This window comes from Pochonia chlamydosporia, chromosome 3, assembly GCF_001653235.2.
Source record: "Pochonia chlamydosporia 170 chromosome 3, whole genome shotgun sequence".
In the NCBI taxonomy this organism is placed as follows: Eukaryota; Fungi; Ascomycota; class Sordariomycetes; order Hypocreales; family Clavicipitaceae; genus Pochonia; species Pochonia chlamydosporia.
In genome coordinates this window covers 3,547,077-3,566,684 of record NC_035792.1, presented here as the reverse complement: position 1 = coordinate 3,566,684, position 19,608 = coordinate 3,547,077, and the positions used below count along the sequence as shown (strand labels likewise).

Sequence of the window (19,608 nt, the reverse complement as noted above, 5' to 3'; positions counted from 1 at the left end):
ATGTACGTGAATGTCCCCAGTTTAAACTTTGCTTGACCACGGTGTACGGAAGGAAGGGAACCACACCATCATCGACACCGAAGCTCTTTTTTTCCGCACTTGCACTCTTTCTCTCTTCTCTACTTTACCTCGCTTTTGTCCCGTATACTAAATCCTACCGAGGCGCGATTGTTTCGTGGTCTTGACTTTCGCTTGCTGAGTGCAATTTACTTGGATTAGTTTTTTGGATTTAGGCACAATGTTGTCGCGTGGCTCTGCTAGATCGGCGCAGGTATGTTCTTGGTTCTTTGTTTGTTTGTTCGTTCATTGTGTGCTTGTGATGGGGGCTTGGTTGTGAGATTGGCGGGCTGGAGGTTGGGGAGTTGCGGTTTGGTTGTGAGGATGATTGCTGTCCTCAATTTATGAGGCATTGTGTGAGCGGTATTATCGGGTGGGAATGGGGTTCATGATGCGTGGTCGTGGTGCGAACTGTCGTCGATGTGGGATACCACTACGACAGACTGTCAGCCGTCGAACTTGCTATCGTGTCCCGCGCTGGCTTTCTTTCTTTGGCATTTACTCGCACAAGATAAATGATCTGCCGCTAACGTAAATTGTCCAGCTCCTGCGCAGCGCTGCTGGTCAGCACCAGTTCGCTCGATCCTTCGCGACCGTCCAGTCCGACATCTTCAAGCCCGCCAAGTTTGGTGGCAAGTACACCGTTACCCTCATCCCCGGTGACGGTATCGGTGCCGAGGTCGCCGAGTCCGTCAAGACCATCTTCAAGGCCGACAACGTCCCCGTCGAGTGGGAGCAGATCGAGGTGTCCGGTATCATTGATGGCGCTGGTCGCACCGAAGATGCTTTCCGCGAGTCCGTCGCGTCGCTGAAGCGCAACAAGCTCGGCCTCAAGGGCATCCTGCACACCCCCATCAGCCGATCCGGCCACCAGAGCTTCAACGTCGCCATGCGACAGGAGCTCGACATCTACGCCTCCATCAGCTTGATCAAGAACATCCCCGGTTACGAGACCCGCCACAAAGACGTCGATCTGTGCATCATCCGTGAGAACACCGAGGGCGAGTACTCTGGCCTTGAGCACCAGAGTGTTCCCGGAGTCGTTGAGTCTCTCAAGATCATCACCCGTGCCAAGTCTGAGCGAATTGCCAAGTTTGCCTTTTCCTTTGCTCTGGCCAATGGCCGCTCCAAGGTTACTTGCATCCACAAGGCCAACATTATGAAGCTTGCCGATGGTCTCTTCCGCAGCACCTTCCACAACGTTGCCAAGGAGTATCCCACGCTCGAGGTCAACGACATGATTGTCGACAATGCCTCCATGCAGGCTGTTTCTCGCCCTCAGCAGTTCGACGTCATGGTCATGCCTAACCTGTACGGTGGTATTCTGTCCAACATTGGTGCCGCCCTTGTCGGTGGTCCTGGTATTGTTCCTGGCTGCAACATGGGCCGCGATGTTGCTGTCTTCGAGCCTGGTTGCCGACACGTCGGTCTTGATATCAAGGGCAAGGACCAGGCCAACCCTACTGCTTTGATTCTGTCTGGTAGCATGTTGCTGCGTCACCTTGGCCTTGACGACCACGCCAACCGCATTTCCAAGGCTATCTACGCCGTTATTGCCGAGGGGTACGTACAATCCTGTGATGCCGTTTTTTGTAACTTAATGCGATATCAAAGAAACTAACAATTTCCACAGCAAGGTCCGCACCCGCGACATGGGCGGTGAATCCACCACCCACGAGTTCACCAGGGCCATCCTCGACAAGATGGAGACCCTTTAAGCATATTCCCTTGACAACGTTTCCGAGTCGAAAGGATGGAAAGAAACAATGGATAAAGTCAAATGTGGTGTTTACCGGCGGTTTCTTGTGAAGCAGTGCGGAAAAGTAGGCGGAAGATGTTTTGATACCTCAATGATAGAGAATCTGGCAACGGAGAAGCCTGGATATCGGGAGGATGCGGATCGTGGAGGAGCGAATAGAGGCGGCAAAGCCCGCGCCAGGGAAGGACACTGGGAAATGATACGATGACCGGTGTAATGTATAGCATGGCCTTGCAACCTATAACCTTTTTTTTTATTAAATGCATAGAAATGTTTCTTAAAGAGTGTGGCGTGTTGCTATTCTAGACTATGCGGATGCAGCTGTGATTAGTATTCAGTCAACCACGCCTTTGTCAGACCGAGTATCTAAAAACGAAACGCTGCATATGCCCCCAAGCCAAGCACCCAAGATCCGCATAAACCAATGATTTGAAATCATTTCCACAAATCAGTCCATCAATCCCACAATCTGTTTCCCAAAACGCGCCTTCCACGAGCTGCACCGCACCCCGTCCCACACTTTCTCGCATTGCCTATGCCCCAAAAATATCCTCCCAGACCAAACCACATCGGCTCATCGGCCCCCCGAACAACATCGTCATACACTTACACTGAGACACTTCGCCGTTCCTGAACCGACCCCGCGTTGTCGGCCGTAGCTCCAGGTATAAAAGGCCGTTTCGGCACCCGCATCAACCTTGATGTCCTGCACTTGACGATTCCAACGAATCAGAATACATACCTCTATTTACATTTACCGGTTTTGGAAAACTCTCAAAATGACTACAAAGGGTAGCTGTGCGTGCAGGCAGATTGAGTATCAGTTCGAAGGGGAGCCTGCAGTTACGGCGCTGTGCCACTGCATAGATTGCCAGAAGGTTAGTGTCTAGGGCTTGTTATTGAATGGTGCTGATTCTTGTAGTGGACCGGCGGGGCGTTTACGTCGAATGCTGTAGTGCCGAGGAAAGCGTTTAAAGTCACAAAGGGTGAGTTCAAACATGATGAGTTTGAATGGTGTCTGACGTGTGCAGGGACGCCCAAGACGTGGGATGTCGTTGGGGACTCGGGCAAGGTCAATAAGCACTTCTTTTGTGGGAACTGCGGATCGAGCTTGTATACGGAGCTGGAGGTGATGCCGGAGATGGCGTGCATCAAGGCTGGGGGCTTGGATGGAGGGGCTGCGAGCTTGGGGGGGAAGATTGGTGTTGAGTTTTATGTCAAGGATCGGGTTGGGTATTTGGGTGGTTGTGATGGTGCGAAGCAGGAGCCTGCTTTTGGTTAGATGGTGTTTTGGAGATGAATTATATGAGGTGTGAATTCAGAATGTTGTCTATCTTTTGCTTGATGAACTTGAAGATGTAGTCTTTTCTATGTCAGAATGCTGGCGACCCTTGTCAGACATTTATTCCCCCTTGATAGCAAGCATGATACGCCGCAGTCCCTCGTCTAGATATCCCGCCTCCTGTGTAAATATAATTCTAAACCACCCGGGTTCCTCGGCCCCAAATGCAATACCGTCCGCCAGGAAAACCTTGTTCGCCAACAGGGCATCAATGACGGTTTTATCCAGGTTCTCAATCTCGCCGGTGTGGTACTTTTTATACGCTGCCCCCAGGTTCGCCCATACGAAGAAACCGGCATTGCTCCCGGGTGAATACTCTATCTCGTTCTTTTTAGCCCACAGGAGTACTCGCTCATGGTGCTCTGATAGCTTCTTCTGGTTCTCCTTGATGTAGCTCTCTACCCAGGCATCGTCTTCGAGCGCATTGGCCGTCACGAGATCAGACAGCGATGATGTCCATGAGAACTCAAACACGGACATCAACGCAGCCTGCATGTTTGGATTATGTTGCGTGATTGTGATGCCCATTCGCAGACCGTTTGCTCCAAAGTCTTTGGACATGCCCCAGAGCACATGGATCAGGCTTGGGTCAATTAATCCCGTGGGATCTATCGACAAGATAGACTCAAAAGGGACGGCAGCTGCATCCTTGTCCACTCTGTTCTCAAACACTGACAAGGCGTACACTTCATCAGATATAAGATGGATTTGGTACTTTTGGCACAGCTTCATAAACGCAACGAGGGTTTCGTGGGGGTAACATCGTCCAAGGGGATTATGGGGGTGAGCCAAGATGATACCAGCAATGCGCTGACCACGCTCTTTGGCCTTCAGGATCGCATCCTCGTACTTTTGCACGGCATCCACGCCCATCGGGTCCAGATCCCCAAACGAAACTGGCAAGACTTCAACGCCAGTACGCCGACTTACATCCGGCTTAAAGGCCACATAGTACGGCCGCCCCAAGAGGAACGCATCGCCAGGATCAGCAGTCGCCCACGCAACATTCTGAATAGCCGGCGTCAGACCATTACTAATGTGGATATTCGACGGCTCAATGGGCGTGACGGGCTTAAAGTGCTTGGTGAGGAACCGCGCAACCGCATTTTTGAGTCTTTGAAACCCGTCACCGTAGGTAAGTGCGATTTTGGGAATGTTCATATTCTTGTGCATGTGGTCGATCAGCACATCGTGCATTAGGGTGTTTTCCGCGATCCCCAGGCTCACGTAGCCATCTGGGTTGGTGTCCGCATCGTAGAGATTGCTGAGTATCTTCATGAGTTGGTCTGTTGTTGGGACATTTTGGTATGTCTCCACGGCTCTCCTTGACATCGCCATTGTGCAGGATTAAAAGATGAGTTTTAACGATATTATAAAACGATATCGTAAGCGGTAAGAAGGCGAATTGATAGTTATAGAGGACATTCCTGGCGCAGCAGCGAGAGGGCGCCAGCTAAATATATTTGAACGGAACCTTTGGTTTGGCGCAAGTGACATTGACACTATGATGGATGAGTGGGGGACAAGAGGGGCAGCCAAGGAGGGAAGCTGTCAGGACTCAAGATGTACGGAGATTTGTGCGGTTTGACCGTTCTTTACGTCATTTCGTATTTGTGAAGAAATTCACGAAACATCGTTCTATGGGATTATAAATCTCAAAGGCGATTAACAAGACAATAGGGCGCGCAAATGTTTGCCAAAGGGCAGTGATGATCGCCGCTCGAATGGTTTAGATTTTTTGGTGAGTTGTCAGACTCACTGGTTGTAGACATGTCCTGAGAGGGCGACAGGCCCCGTAGATCTCATAGCGTTTTAACGTTTTCTTGGAAGGGGCGACGGTGGAACCAAAGGACCATTGCAGCGACTTGTCCATTTTTCGGTGTCTTGAGGCACCAGACTCGGCTTCATTTGATTCGTGGCGGCTGGTGGCGCGTTGGATCTGTTCTTTGGCGGGTAGCACGTTGATGCTCGATAGTGCATCCCGTGCATTCGTCTCAACTCGAAGTGGCTCACGATTTCGCACTAGTCTTCGATTTTGAGGGCAAAACTGACATGAAAATAAATGAATCCCGAGATGAATGTCCAAAGTTAACTGGTCATGCTCCCCGAGGTCGGCTTATTTTTTGAGTGATGAGCCATGCGTCAAGCACCACAACGTCATGCTGTGTCGCGCCTGCCGCACCAATGACCACCTCGTCATGTTGTCTGAAAGAGGAAGTCGAGCACAGGTGTACATTGGGGGTCAGAAGTATTTGAACAAGGAAAGGTATCGCATATCGCGTTGTGTGCTGAGGCATATTGAGCTTTGTGCAGCAATATTAAAAAACATTGCTTTGCGTTTCCTTCCGTGAAAATCAATTCTGAACACGCATCTAGCTGTCACGACAAGAAAACAGTGAGATATCGAAAACATAAGTCTGAAAAGACATCAAACTGGTTGGATTTCAGGTGTCCAATGACAGCCTTCGTGACTCACGGTCTGGCCGGCCAATTGAATTTTCCGCCCGCAACTGTTTGGGTCATGGAAGAGGCAGAGCCAGCCAGGGCTTGCCAAGCCCCTCCAAAGTTGATGGCGGGGTGCGTGACTGTATTTTCTGCCCCTCCGTCTGTCGCTGTGTGTGACTCGTCTGCGACAAAAGGAGAAAAAATAAATACAAATCACGACAGAGGCGACAATTTACACTCCACAGTCAACCATACCCATTGATACCCTCAGAATCGCAAATTGCAACATGTCGGACAACCCAGCTACCTCAGGCGAGCCTGCCGCCGCCGAGGCCGCCGCCGCAGTCGCCAAGCTTCACCTCGATGAAGTTACCGGCGAGATGATTTCCAAGACCGAACTCAAGAAGCGCCAGAAGCAGCGAGAGAAGGAAGCAGCCAAGAAGGAGAAGGCTGCTGCGAATCCAAAGCCCCAAGCTGCGGGTAATAAGAGTGCTGAGGCGGCTGAAAAGGAGCTCACTCCCAACCAGGTGTGTATTCTTGGGCTGCTGTCAATACCCTGCTCGTCAATTTGGATGCCCAACGTGCGATATTGGTCGATTAACACAAATTCTTCTTGCAGTACTTCGAAATTCGATCGCGAACGGTCAACGAGCTCCATGCCCAGGGCAAGGCTTACCCCCACAAGGTAACACACCTTTCGCAATATATACGCCCAGAAGCAATTGGTCTAACAGCTGTAGTACCATGTCAACTACGATATTCGCAAGTTTGAAGAAGAGTTCAAGCACCTCAAGAATGGCGAGTCCGACAAGTCCAAGGAGATCCAGCTGGCTGGAAGAATTTACGTCCGCCGCTCAGCTGGCTCTAAGCTTTACTTTTACGATATCCGCTCCGACGGCACTAGGCTTCAAGTCCTCGCCCAGGCCGACAACCTCGACGACAAGGCCCCCAGCTTTGACGACCAGCATGTCAACCTCCGAAGAGGTGACATTATCGGTATTCGTGGTTTCGCCACCCGCACAAACCCCAAGACCAAGCAGGGCTCCGGTGACTTTTCTGGCGAACTTTCCATTGCTGCTATCGAGGTTACACTGTTGTCGCCTTGCTTGCATCAGGTATGATTTTGTTGCTTCAGCGTTTGTCACGTTGATGAAACTTCTAACTCGACTTAGATCCCCGACGACCACTATGGTTTCAAGAACCCCGAAACTCGTTTCCGCCAGCGATACTTGGATCTCATGATGAACGAGAAGTCAAGACAAATTTTCATCACCCGCGCCAAGGTCGACTCATATATTCGTCGCTGGTTCGACGAGCGCGACTTCGTCTCAGTGCAGACCCCCATGCTTAACCCTATTGCCGGTGGTGCCACTGCCAGACCTTTCGTCACTCACCACAATGACCTGAACATGGACATGTTCTTGCGTGTTGCTCCTGAGCTGTATCTCAAGATGCTTGTTGTGGGTGGTCTGAACCGTGTGTACGAGATGGGACGACAGTTTAGAAATGAGAGCATGGATCTCACTCACAACCCTGGTAGGTTTTGTAAAAGCGGGAAAGACCTAAATTTTACAAATGCTAACCAGGCTGTTAGAATTCACCACCCTTGAATTCTATATGGCGTACGCTGACGTCTACGACCTGATGACCATGACTGAGGAGCTTGTTAGCGGTCTGGTGAAGCACATCCACGGTTCATACAAGACCGTCTATCACACCATCAAGGGCGAGGAGGTCAACATCAACTGGGAAGGCCCCTGGCGAAGAATTGAGATGATTCCTGCCCTCGAGGAGGCCGTTGGCGAGAAGTTCCCTCCCGCTGACACCCTTCACACCGAAGAGGCCAACCAATTCTTCAAGAAGGTCCTCGCCAAGACTGGCGTTGAGTGCAGCCCACCTCTCACCAACGCCCGTATGCTCGACGCCCTTGTCGGCGAATACCTCGAGTCCCAAGCCATCAACCCTACCTTCATCGTTGGCCACCCCAAGATGATGTCCCCTCTCGCCAAGGACTCCCGCACCACCCCTGGTCTCTGCGAGCGATTCGAAGTCTTTGTGTCTACCAAGGAGATTGTCAACGCCTACACCGAGTTGAACGTTGCCGCTGAGCAGCGACTTCGATTTGAGGAGCAGGCCCGACAGAAGTCTCAGGGTGACGACGAAGCTCAGATGGCTGATGAGACTTTCTGCCAGGCTCTTGAGCACGCTCTCCCTCCTACTGGTGGTTGGGGCATGGGCATCGACCGCATGATGATGTTCTTGACTGACAACTACAGCATTCGTGAGGTTCTTGCCTTCCCTACCATGAAGCCTGAGTAAGGGTTGAAAAAGTGGATTTAAGTAGACGCGTAATCTAGATTTCGATAACAAGATATCGATCTATTAGATAGACAGCTATAGTCATGAATTGGAACGAAATTGTAGCCAGTTTTCCAGAGTGTATGGCATTCGCGTTATACACAAAAGCGCATATACAACACAAGCTTCGCCCAACAGGAAATCCTTAGTAAAAGGGTATCTATTTTATCTTCGTATCTAGTGAGTAGTCGTCATCACTATGCCATCATCGCATCCAAAATAAACGCCATGCAATGCCCCAATTCGAATTTTCCCACCGCAAATTTCCACCCAAAACAGCCATAGCATACTTAGAAAGCCGGACGTCGCTTTCTTCCCGTATACTTGGAGGACGTCTTGACAACCTTGCCCTTCCTCTCCAGCTGCTCCTTCTTCTTCACAATCCACGCTTTACTCCCCTTCTTTAACGGGCCATTATTACTCTTCAGCTTCTTTCTCGCATCCATGATATCCACGTCATCCAGACCAGACACAACACCCGTAATGTCGCCTGCGCCCCCAGCCACAGCAGCATTTCCCACAGTCAAAACCAGATACAGCTTGACGTTTTTCGTACCAGGGTCATCTTCAAGGATACCCGCGCCGAATCCCGCCTTCACAGCCGCCTGGGTAATCATATTCCTCTGCACGTCATTCTTAGGATAAAACTGGCACACCGCACGACCGCCTCTCTTCAACGACGCATACAGGCCGTTGAAGAAGCGGGTTAATCGTCCCGTAGGCGAAGTGTCGCTGCTCTCGGCGCTGCAGAGCCACTGAATTGCGGAGATGCTGATGGCGGCGTCGAAACTGCCCGCTCGGAAGGGCACGCCTTGGCCAATATCTGCGAGGAGAAGGTCACCTTCTACGTCGCGCTGTAGAGCAATGTCCAGCATGGAGGGGGAGACGTCCATGCCGATCCAGGTGTGAGGGCCGCCTTCTTCGGGGTCGACGGCGGAGAGGATTTCGCCGGAGAGGCCGCTGCCGCAGCCGATGTCGAGGATCAGGGAGGGGCACTTGAGGTCGAGGAGCTCGAGGGCCCGGCGGGTCATGGATGCTTGGATGTTTTGGATACGTGAGTTGGTGGTGTATTTGCGGGCTTCGATGTCGTCGTAGTGGACGTCGGCGGCGCTGGGCGATTGTCAGTTTGATAGAGGAGGACAGAGGCGAGGGTGCTTACAGGGTGTCCTCGGGGCGAGACATGATGGGCGAGGTTGGTGGTTGTTCTTGTATGAGTGTGGTGTTGGTGGTGGTTGTGGAATTGAGGATTTGGGAGTGGATTGGGCGTGGTGGGAGCACCACTTGGCTTGCGATGTTTGATCGTGTGGTTGGAGACGGAGTGCCGACATTTTTTTCGTGGATGGAATATTATCGATAAGATGCATGTGTGGTGGCGGGGCAGATCTGGGTTGTAGACGGCACTAGCCACATTGGCTGTCAGCGTGGTGCAGCTATATCAGGTACCGCCACAACAGCATCATCATGTTGGAGCTCACACCCAGGTCCAATGTTGGCTCTTGAAATGCAGCAATTGACCTATCTGATTAACCATAAAACGTCATGCCGTGATATAACAGCTAAATTCAATGTTTCTAACTTCAGCTATGTAAACAAACATAATTTGTGCAGCCACCGCACTCACTCTCACCCTCGCAAAGACACTCCAATAACCTGGCATCCGCCCTGGAAAACACCCCTGAACGTGTCCTCAACCCACATGCCAAAAGTCCACGCCATCCAAACCCAAACTCCATCCACCAACTTTCTCCCCATATCATGTTCCTCCCACGGACATCATAATCAACTTCAAACCACTTACTTAAACCCCCTCTTCAACTTCTCGTCACTCATTACCCTTCCCTTCACACAATGTGGATCCTACCACTGATCGGCTACGCAGGCGCCGTCGTAGGCTTCTGCTTCCTCACACTCGCCATCGCCTCCGGACTATACTACCTCTCCGAGCTGGTCGAAGAGCACACCGTCATCGCGAAACGCCTCCTCACGCGCCTCATCTACACCATCATAGGCGTCCAGCTCGCATTATGGCTGATAGACGGGTTTCCCTTTGGTGCCACGCTGCTCGGCGTCTTTGCTCACGTGGTGTACCTGGGCAATATGCGCCGGTTCCCCTTTGTAAAGCTATCTGATCCGCTCTTCCTCCTCTCATGCGGTACGTTCACTCTTAACAAACATGCCTGTGTAAAGCTAATGTTGGATAAAAGTCCTCGTCCTGCTCGACCACTATGTCTGGTTCCGACACTTTTCTGATGGCCAGACACGCGCGTACCAGCGATCCTCGTACTACGACCAGGTTGACGTGCCGAGTTTTTCTATGATTGCGTCCTACTTTGGGCTGTGTGTGTGGTTGGTGCCGTTTGCGCTGTTTGTGAGCTTGTCTGCGGGGGATAATGTGTTGCCGACGATGGGGACGGAGCCGGTGCGTGGTGCGGATGGGAAGGCGAAGCCGCAGGGGATGGTGAAGGCGTTGGTGGATTATGTGCGTGGTGCGATTGGCGAGATTGCAGGGTCGAATGGGATGGGGAGGCCATGAGCGTTGGTGGATGGTTGAGGATAAGAGACGAGCCGAGCTGGGTGATGTTCCGGTGATGGTGCGGTACATCTGTACTCGGATGGAATGTTCGCTTGGATTGCACACGAATAGCTGTGGCTATATGGTGCGTGAGTGCGCTGGATATACCTAGCTGTCGGTTGGCATTTGCATTTCCAGACTGGATCAACACTGGAGAGGAAGCAGGGTGGCATCTGGGCATACGGTCATGGGATTCGGGTCAGACTCAGACGACTGGGCAATATTCGTCCTCCAGCATCAGGGCGACCAGAAATAGTTGGACAGTATCCCAACCATACCTTCGAAACCGGCATAACTTGGAGCAACCATCATATCACCACCACCACATACATATCGAACCAGGAACGCTAGAAACCCAATAGCTCAAATCAAACTAATGTATAACGAACAAAGTACTCAAATAATACAATTCCCCAACCCAAACCACTAACTCGCCTTCTGCCCCTCCTCCTTCTTCCCATTCCCCTTCCCATTCCAAAACTTCGAATGCACCTTATTCTCCCTCCCCTCCTCCTGCAGCTCCCCCTCATGAGTCCTCTCAAACTCCCGATTATGCTCCTCCACCTCCCTCTTCTGCTCCTCGGTCAAGCCCTGCTCCTCGCCCGGCGCCCCGGTCGTACTAAAATTAAACACCTTCGGCTTCGGCGGTGCCCCCTCCGCCGTCGCATTGAGGGCCTCGCCCCCCGCCGTGCGGCCCTTGGTTCCTACGCCGCCGCCAAAGATCTTGCCCGTGTCGTCTTGCGGGTTTTTGGATAGACGCGGGGAGATGTGGATGCCGCGGCGGGGGAGGATGGGTAGGAATTTGGTGATTCGTAGAGACATTTTGTCTGATGATGTGAATTGTTGTTTGTTTATGATGAGGAAAATGCAAAAATGGTTGTGGTTTTGTTGGTGTTGGAGGGATGTCGAACCGATGATGTCACTTGTTGATTATACCCTGTTGGAGGTTAGACATGGTGTAACGATCGGCTTATTAACAAGGTTAAGTAAGGCAATTAACAGTTATTCTATTGCTTAGGGTAGGTAACTTAGGTTATAAGTAAATAAGACCTTTATAGACTATTAAATAGAGAGCTTAGATTATTAGGAGTTATCCTAATTAATTGTAAATTAAATGCTTAGATTAATTACTAAAGATCTAGACTAACTAGCTATCTTAATAATAACTATCCTATATATATTTATTCTATCTCTTTATTAATCCCTTAGAGCGCCCTAGAGCATTTATTGCTCCTATTATTCTAACTCACTTAGATCACCTTAGTAATCCTAGCGCTCCTATCTATTATGTGATAAGTCACGTGATGCTTCTGCTGATAGTTTCTTAAGCGCCTTGCTGTTTGCCCCTACTGGGCTGCCTTATAGCTGTAGCTCCTAGTCTCTTAGAGTTATAGTTGGTTTGTAATATAATGCCTTCCCTCCTTTAGTCTTGTCCTTAAGGCCTTTAAATACGGTTATGTATCCCCTTTGGCTGGTTTGTGCTACTTCTCCTTGTTATCTTCCTGCCTTAATTATGCTAACATTATGTCCGGTTAAATAGCTAAACCTTGTTCTTAAAAAGTTAACGAATGTTTCCTACTTGCTTTATACGTTTCTAACTTGGGTGCTAAAACTATGCCTTGCTTGCGGTGTTTCTAACTGTTAATACCTTGTAAGGTTTCTAACCAATCTTCTTATTGTGCTAGTTGTATTGCTGCGGCTTGTCCTTATGATGGTACTAGTATAGCGTTATTTTGTGAGTGTTTTCCTTAGGTGACTTGTTTTTTTTGTTGTTTTCTTATTTTATATTAGTGTCTAAAAATATGCGAGAGCAGAAAAAGATTGCGGCTAAGGAGCGAGAAGCTGAAGAGGCTTTAGAGAAAGCTATGGCCTGTCTTGCTTAGATCTACAAACAAAAGCGCGCGTTAAAAGATCATGGTGATAAATTGTTTTAGCGTGGTATTTAGGGTTTAGAAGAGGATAAGAGCTGGGAGTTAGAAGTTATATCTGACGTGTAGTCCTAAGGTGCTCTTAATATGCTAGACTGGGAAGCTATTCTGGGTGACTCTTCTTTGTTCCCTACTAGTAGTACTAATCTAGTAACTACTAGGAATTTTTAAAGTGTGCTTTAGGTTCCTATGTATTTTCCGTATAATTATAGCCTTTCTATTTGACGAGATATTTAAGCTTATTTTTCTTTTTGCCTTTCTGTACGCTAAGTATTTGTTTGACTTTGTATTTGCTATTAGCTGACTTAATCCCTTGGACCTTATTGTCCACAGGAATGTTTTCTAGTGTAGGTTCTAGTAATAACACATAAAATGTTGGATGTTATTTTAATAGTATGTTAAGTTTGTAATGAATGTCTGATAGTTTCTTTGTGATTTTAAATGGTCTAATTTTCTTCTAATCTAGTTTGTTAGATAGTTGTTAGCTTTTAATGTTTCTTTGTAAAAGATAGACTTTATCTCCCTCCTTTAGGATTAGCGCTAGCGATCTTATTTTATTAGCGTAGTATTTTATCCTATTCTAAAGAAATATCTATTCTTCTTAGAGATATTTTTGTAATTCTGTTAAGTTTTCTACTAAGGTAGTTGCCTTAGGCGTATTAATTGTACTATTATTTAGTGTAATAATTATTAGGTTAAATCTATAATTTGCTTTAAAAGGTAATAATCCTATAGATTTATTATTAGAACTATTATATGCCTATTATGCTATTAGTAATAGTTAGACCTAATTATCCTATTTAAAGTTTATAAAACTTTAGAGGTATTATTTAAGTGTCTAATTTAATCTTTCTGTTTGTCTATTAGTCTAAGAATAGAATGCTATTAATAGCTTATATTTTAGTCCTAGCTATTCTATTAGGCTTTTCTAAAACTTTAAGGTTAAGACTTTATCTTAGTCTAAAATAATTTCCCTTGGTAAGCTATGCTAGCTTACAACTGTTCTTATGAAGGTGTATGTGAGATCTATAGTAGTGCTTGCTTTCTTGTACGGGAGGAAGTAAGCATATTTGGTGAGTTTGTCCGTGATAACTAGAATGCTGTTATAAATAATATTTATTATTGGTTTCTTAGACTCTAGTAGCTTAATAATCTAGTCTATGGCAATAACTTCCCATGCTTGTTCTGGTAGTAAGATTGGCTATAGTTTCCTATATAGTGTATATTAAGCTGCTTTAGCTTTATTATATATATTGCAGTTTTAGACTATCTCTTGTACTGTTTTCCTTGATTTAGGAAAATTATAAGTTTGTCTTAATCTGGTAAGTGTTTTATATACCCCCTAGTGTCTATATAATAGGTATTTGTGGATTTCTTTAACTAGTTCTTGTTGTAGTTTTGCTAGAATATAGAGTTATCTGTGGTACTAGTTTTCTTTTAAGGAGCCCTTTTCGCGAAGTTCCCTTCTATTATTTACTATAAGTGGGTTGTTAAGGAATTCTTTTGCGATGCGGGTTTCCTATGTGGTGTTAGGTTTGACCTTCCACGTGGCGTCTGCTTTCTTAAATCCTAATTTAAGTGTTTTATTCTTAGTTTCTCTAAGCATATTAGCTAAGTGAACCTGTTTTTTAGGCCTAAGGTCTTCTCTTTGGCTTAGAGTATCTACTCTGCTATTCTTAGTTCCTTTTTAATAGATAATTTTGAAATTAAATTCCGAGAGGAATTTATACTATCTGATCTGTCTTTTGTTTAAGTCTTTGGTGGTAGTAAAGGAAGTGAGGTTCTTATGGTTAGTATAGACCTTAACCTTATGAGTGGTTCTACTTAGGTAATGCTTCTATTCTTTAAAAGCTTTAATAATTGCTATTAGTTCCTTATCTAGTATTATATAGTTTAGCTTAGGTCTATTAAGCTTCTTAGAGTAGAAGGCTATAGGGTGTAGTCTTTCTTGTTTATCTTGTTATCCTAGTTATCCTCCTAATATGTAATCTAACGTATTAGTTTTAACTTTGAATGGTTTCTTTAGGTTAGCTAGCTATAGGATGGGGTCTATAAGGATCCTTCTTTTGATGTCTTAAAAGGCTTCCTCCTCTTTTTCTGTCTATTAGAATGCTTTGTCTTTCTAGGTTAAATTAGTTAAAGGGGTGGTAATGCCTCTGAACTTGCTAATAAAGCGTTAATAAAAGTTAATAAATCCAATAAAAGCTTAGACTTTCTTAATTAAGGTTAGTTGTGGCTAATCTTCTACTGCTTTAATTTTGTCTGGGTCTATCTTAATTTGTTTGGGAGAGATTTTGTATCTAAGAAATTAGACTATTTCTTAGTAAAACTTGCATTTTTTGGCTTTAACTAGTAGTTTAGCTTCTTATAGTTTCTTTAGGACTATATGTATATATTATTAGTGTTCTTTAAGATCTTTAGAGAAGATAAGGATATTATTAAGGTAGACTACTATAAACTTATTAAGGTACTCTTATAGAATATTATTAATTATAGTCTAAAATGTTACTAGTGTATTAGTAAGTCTAAAGGGCATAATAAGGTACTTAAAGTGTCCCCTTCTAGTTCTAAATGCAGTCTTCTATTTCTCTCCTTCTTTTATATATATAAGGTTGTATGCTTCTTTTAAATTAAGGGTGGTAAACCACTTAGCTTTGTGTAATTAGTTGTAAAGTTCTAAGATGAGCGGTAGTAGTATGTGGGCGGAATTGCTCACACCTAGTAGCTTAACAAGGGATAGGAAAAAGGGACTTAGTATTTTCATTTAATCTTATAGCTACTATACAGATAAAAGGGAAGTTCTACTCCCTCTAGCTAGACCATATAATAATTAATAGACTTAACTGCGATTTTCTTAACTAGAGATATTTACTTAATGTATTTAATGCTTATTTACTAAATCCCTTATTAACTAAGAGTATCTTCCTTTATTATAGGTTATACCTTATAGAGGCATACTACTAAATAATATTGCTAAGGTCTTCTAGAAAGACTAAAGTAATTAAAGATTAAATACTATTTAATCTAAGCAAGCAGGAGACTTTTAACCACCTAGCCTAAAAGCGCCTCCCTTTGCTACGTGCTATACCTTATAGAGGCATACTACTAAATAATATTAGGGAAGTCTTCTAGGAAGACTAAAGCAATTAAGGATTAAATACTATTTAATCTAGGCAATTAGAAGGATTCTAACTACTTAAACTAAAGGGAAGTAATAATCTAGACTAAATTGCTAATAAGTTACGTGTAAGTATGGTATTTTATAGAGCGCTCTAAGCTCTTAGGTGTATTTATTTTAGGCTAATAAAAATAGTGGTTTTGCCTAGGCAAATACTCTAATTAATTAGAATTATTTAATCCTAGCAATTAGAGGCACTTCTATGCTACTACTAAGAACTAGGAGACTAAGAAAGCCTAAAAGAGTTAAGACTTAATAAAACTAAAAACTATATCCTATAACTATATATATAGATATAAGCAATAAAATAAATAAACATAAAGAAAAAGAAATAAGAAATAGAAGGAAATAAGGCAGAATAACGTTAATTAGGCTAGTAATAGCTTAGCTAATAATAAGGATTAGGAATAGGATAATAATACCTATTAAGCTAATACTAGTTAATAGAGGAAATTAGTTACATTAAAGCTACTTAATAGAAATGCAATAAGAAAAACTATTAAGAATAGTCTAGACTATTTAATTAGATAAGAAATAGCTAATTTTATGCTTATTGCTTTAATTACTAGGCTTATATAGCTTATTACTAACTGCTAGATTATAACCCTAGTAGTACTTAGGCATAGCGTTTATATGATAATATATATAGAAGATAACGCAAGTAAAAGCAAAAAAGGGTATTAACCCTACTAGATAACCATAATAAAGAAGTATAAAAAGACCTATAAAGGGAATTATACTAATATAGTAATAAGAGTTAAATACCCTTAAAAGGAAGATCTACTAAATAAAACCTAAGACCTTCTTAAGAAAGGGCAAAAAGATAATACCTTATTTAATAAGTAAGTTAAGAAATTTTATTATAACTATTTGGCAATACCTTCCTATTAATTGTAACTTGTTAATAAGAGTGCTAGCCTTAGTTAATAAGTAATACTAGCAGACCTAGATAATAAGTAAGGGAAAAGCCGCAGATTATTTAATTGTGCTATAATGCATAGTAGGAACCTATCTAAAGCTGTAAACTAACTTATAATAGCTTTAATAGAATCCACTCTAGCAGTTATTAATATAGTTACTTTTGCGAAAGCTCTTAGGAAAGTCCTTAGGAAGCAGAATATAATCGCTAGCATCTAGCATGTAATTGCTATAAAAGAATTTAATAGCGAAAATATTTCTAACTTTCTAAAGGACTTTAAAAGGAAGATAAAAGCGCTAGTAATTCTAGAAGATAAATAGATAAAGATGCTTAAGAGAGATATTATACTAAATATACGCTCTTAAGTTAAAATACTTATATCTACCTTTAACTAGAAGGGCGCTAAGAAAGAACTCTTACTCTAGTATAATGCAACTAACTAGGATTAAATAGAAACTATACTTAATAAGTTAGAAGCTCTTAACGCAAAATACCTAGGATTAATTGCTAAAACCCACCTATAGATGCACTAATATAGGATGCTCTAGAGTAAAGTTAAAACTAAGAGTTAGAAAACCTCTATTTCCTAGTTAAATGCTATCTATAAAGCGCTATTAACTTAACTTATTAGCAGCTTTATAGATAGAAAAGGGTACTCTTAAAGCAATATTATTAGTAAAGAATATAGTATCTTATAGGATAAAGTTATAAAATATATATAATTAAGGCTTAAACTTAAGAATAGGAACCTAATTGTGCTAGAATAATGCTAAGTAACCTAAGATTAAATAAGATTTAGAGTGCTAGCTGCTAAAACAGAATAGGTAATATTTCTAAATATAGAAAATAGTTTAGTCTAGAAAGGAGCTATACGCTTAGATTAAGAGTAGGCATAAACCTCCTAAATAGGAACTAACTAGTAATAACTAGCTAAAACTTTAGTAACTATTAGGTAGCAGGCAGATTAAATAGATAATATTATAAAATATCTCTAAGACATAAAGATTATGCTAGCAAGATAGGATAAGTAATAGGAAGATTTATTAGAGAAACTTATATAAAGACAGTAAGATACCCCCTAGATACTAAAGCAATAATAGTTAAGATAGTAAGAAGATAACTAGAATAGTACTAATTTAACTAAATTATTAAGATTAAATAAGTTCTAGAATAAAAATAACTTTACTGTAAATACTATAGGATTTAGGAAGCGCATAATAAGATGCTACTACTATAATAACCTAGGTTATTTCCCTAATAGTTATAATATTTATAAATATAACTATTTGCTAGGATTTATAACGTATAATAGCTATACTTAAGTATTAGCTATTAGACGCATAATAAGGGAATATCTTATACTACTAATACTAGTTAGGCAGTATATAGGTATTAATAGCTATCTTAGATAGCTTTATGTCTACTAGGTAAAGCTATTTAATAAAGCTTATGCCTATAAGCTTCTAGATTAAGTGTATTGCTTTAGAGTAGCTTCTAATTATAATTAGGATTAAACCTAATCTAAAAGAGAGATTTTTAACTAAGTTCTAAGTTAGATAAATTAGTATAAGTAGCAACCTAGTAGAAGCTATCCTAATAATATTGCGAGTTTAGAGATATCTATAACTATATTAGTTATAATGCTTAAAAGAGTACCTTTTAAAAGCTCTATTTAAGGCAAAAATAGCAGCTAAACCCTCTCTTTAATAAACATAAATGTAAAGAAGAGAGCTTAGATTAAAGATAATAAAAGCAATAATAATAATAGGAAAGGTAGAGATCTAACACAAGTAGGTCTAAGCGCAAACTGCATGCTAGGTAGCTAAAAAACCCCTAAATTAGACATAACTTAACTACTTTAAAGAATTATAAATTAGTTATATAAAGAAGTATTCTAGAAGAAGATTAGGGTGCCTCTTAGGGACCTTTATAGGATGTTACTAGACCTAGCTAAGTTAATTAGCAATAAATATAACGTAAGAGTATAAGGGATTAAAGAAGTCTATTAGCATAATAGGAAGTTAAAAACCCTCTATAATAAAGAACTAGAAATAAAACCTAGGAATAGTATTAAAATAGATTAAATAAATACTATATTAACTGCGGTTATAACGCTAAAAGCCTTTATTAAAGAAGAGAGTAGTAGTTATAAAGATGCAATTTAGATATAACTATAACCTTCTTAAGGTTGTAATCTAGAACTATAGGCATATTTGCAGGAGAGGTTAGGAAAAGTAGGGAAACTATTTAATTACTAGCATACTATACTTATGAATATAATCCTATGACTATAAGTAATCCTAGATTATACTTAAGATTTACTGTACCTCTAAGTGAGACTAGGAAAGGATAATAGGCCCCTTATGTTAGCTCTTATTAATAGTAGCTCTTAAGGGAATATTATTTCTAGAGGGTTTATAGTAAAGGCAAATCTAAAAATCTACCTAATAACTATTGCTATAAAAACCACTTTATATATAAATTAAGCTATTAAGATGTATAGGAAGGTATAAACCTAGCTATATCTAGGAAATGCCTAGACCCTAATCTGATTCTATATGGCCCCTAATAGTATGTATATTCTATTAATTCTAGGGATACCTTTTATTTAGATAGCCTAGGTATTACTTAATTATAGCTAAGGGGATAGAGAACTACTAGTATAATATTATTTTAATTAAGTTATAATAATCTTTAGAGTAGCTAGCTTAATCTAATAGGAAATTCTAGAAATAAAGGAAGACTATGCTATTAAAGTAAATCCTATTAAAATTAATTAGAATATAGATTATCTGTAAGAAATAAAGGGGTTAGCTAAAAAGAGAAAAGCTAATAGGGAATAGAGGGGTAAGAAGGCCCCTACTAACTTAACTAAAACTAAAGAGTCTAGATAGACCCTAGAGCTAGGGGATATAGCTATTCCCCTTAACAAAAAAGAAATAAGTGCTACCCTTTAACTATTAGTTATAACCCTCTATTAAGACTTATTAAACTAACTAGAAGAGGCATATAGGGAGCTTTAGGCTGCTTAGAAAATAAGCAAAATAGAC

General features: G+C 42.6%; 6 protein-coding genes across 6 annotated transcripts; 3 read left to right on the top strand and 3 right to left on the bottom strand.

Moving 5' to 3' along the window:
• Nucleotides 1-238: 238 nt before the first annotated feature.
• VFPPC_04912 (isocitrate dehydrogenase subunit 1, mitochondrial precursor) lies at nucleotides 239-1,775 on the top strand (the record flags this gene model as incomplete). The annotated part of the gene is made up of 3 exons (XM_018284177.1): nucleotides 239-271; nucleotides 602-1,620; nucleotides 1,691-1,775. The coding sequence occupies 3 exons, from the start codon at nucleotides 239-241 to the stop codon at nucleotides 1,773-1,775; spliced, it is 1,137 nt and encodes a 378-aa protein (XP_018145560.1).
• A 1,443-nt stretch (nucleotides 1,776-3,218) lies between these two features.
• VFPPC_04910 (ACC synthase) lies at nucleotides 3,219-4,496 on the bottom strand (the record flags this gene model as incomplete). The annotated part of the gene is made up of 1 exon (XM_018284176.1): nucleotides 3,219-4,496. One exon carries the CDS (start codon nucleotides 4,494-4,496, stop codon nucleotides 3,219-3,221), a length of 1,278 nt encoding a protein of 425 aa, XP_018145559.1.
• A 1,394-nt stretch (nucleotides 4,497-5,890) lies between these two features.
• Nucleotides 5,891-7,922, top strand: VFPPC_04909 (lysyl-tRNA synthetase; the record flags this gene model as incomplete). The annotated part of the gene is made up of 5 exons (XM_018284175.1): nucleotides 5,891-6,130; nucleotides 6,223-6,288; nucleotides 6,344-6,718; nucleotides 6,776-7,139; nucleotides 7,198-7,922. The coding sequence occupies 5 exons, from the start codon at nucleotides 5,891-5,893 to the stop codon at nucleotides 7,920-7,922; spliced, it is 1,770 nt and encodes a 589-aa protein (XP_018145558.1).
• Nucleotides 7,923-8,251: 329 nt separating this feature from the next.
• On the bottom strand, nucleotides 8,252-9,143 carry VFPPC_04908 (methyltransferase domain-containing protein; the record flags this gene model as incomplete). Its single annotated transcript, XM_018284174.1, has 2 exons — nucleotides 8,252-9,071; nucleotides 9,121-9,143. 2 exons carry the CDS (start codon nucleotides 9,141-9,143, stop codon nucleotides 8,252-8,254), a joined length of 843 nt encoding a protein of 280 aa, XP_018145557.1.
• A 666-nt stretch (nucleotides 9,144-9,809) lies between these two features.
• On the top strand, nucleotides 9,810-10,494 carry VFPPC_04907 (transmembrane adaptor Erv26; the record flags this gene model as incomplete). Its single annotated transcript, XM_018284173.1, has 2 exons — nucleotides 9,810-10,113; nucleotides 10,166-10,494. 2 exons carry the CDS (start codon nucleotides 9,810-9,812, stop codon nucleotides 10,492-10,494), a joined length of 633 nt encoding a protein of 210 aa, XP_018145556.1.
• Nucleotides 10,495-10,959: 465 nt separating this feature from the next.
• Nucleotides 10,960-11,355, bottom strand: VFPPC_13725 (hypothetical protein; the record flags this gene model as incomplete). Its single annotated transcript, XM_018291497.1, has 1 exon — nucleotides 10,960-11,355. One exon carries the CDS (start codon nucleotides 11,353-11,355, stop codon nucleotides 10,960-10,962), a length of 396 nt encoding a protein of 131 aa, XP_018145555.1.
• Nucleotides 11,356-19,608: the final 8,253 nt, after the last annotated feature.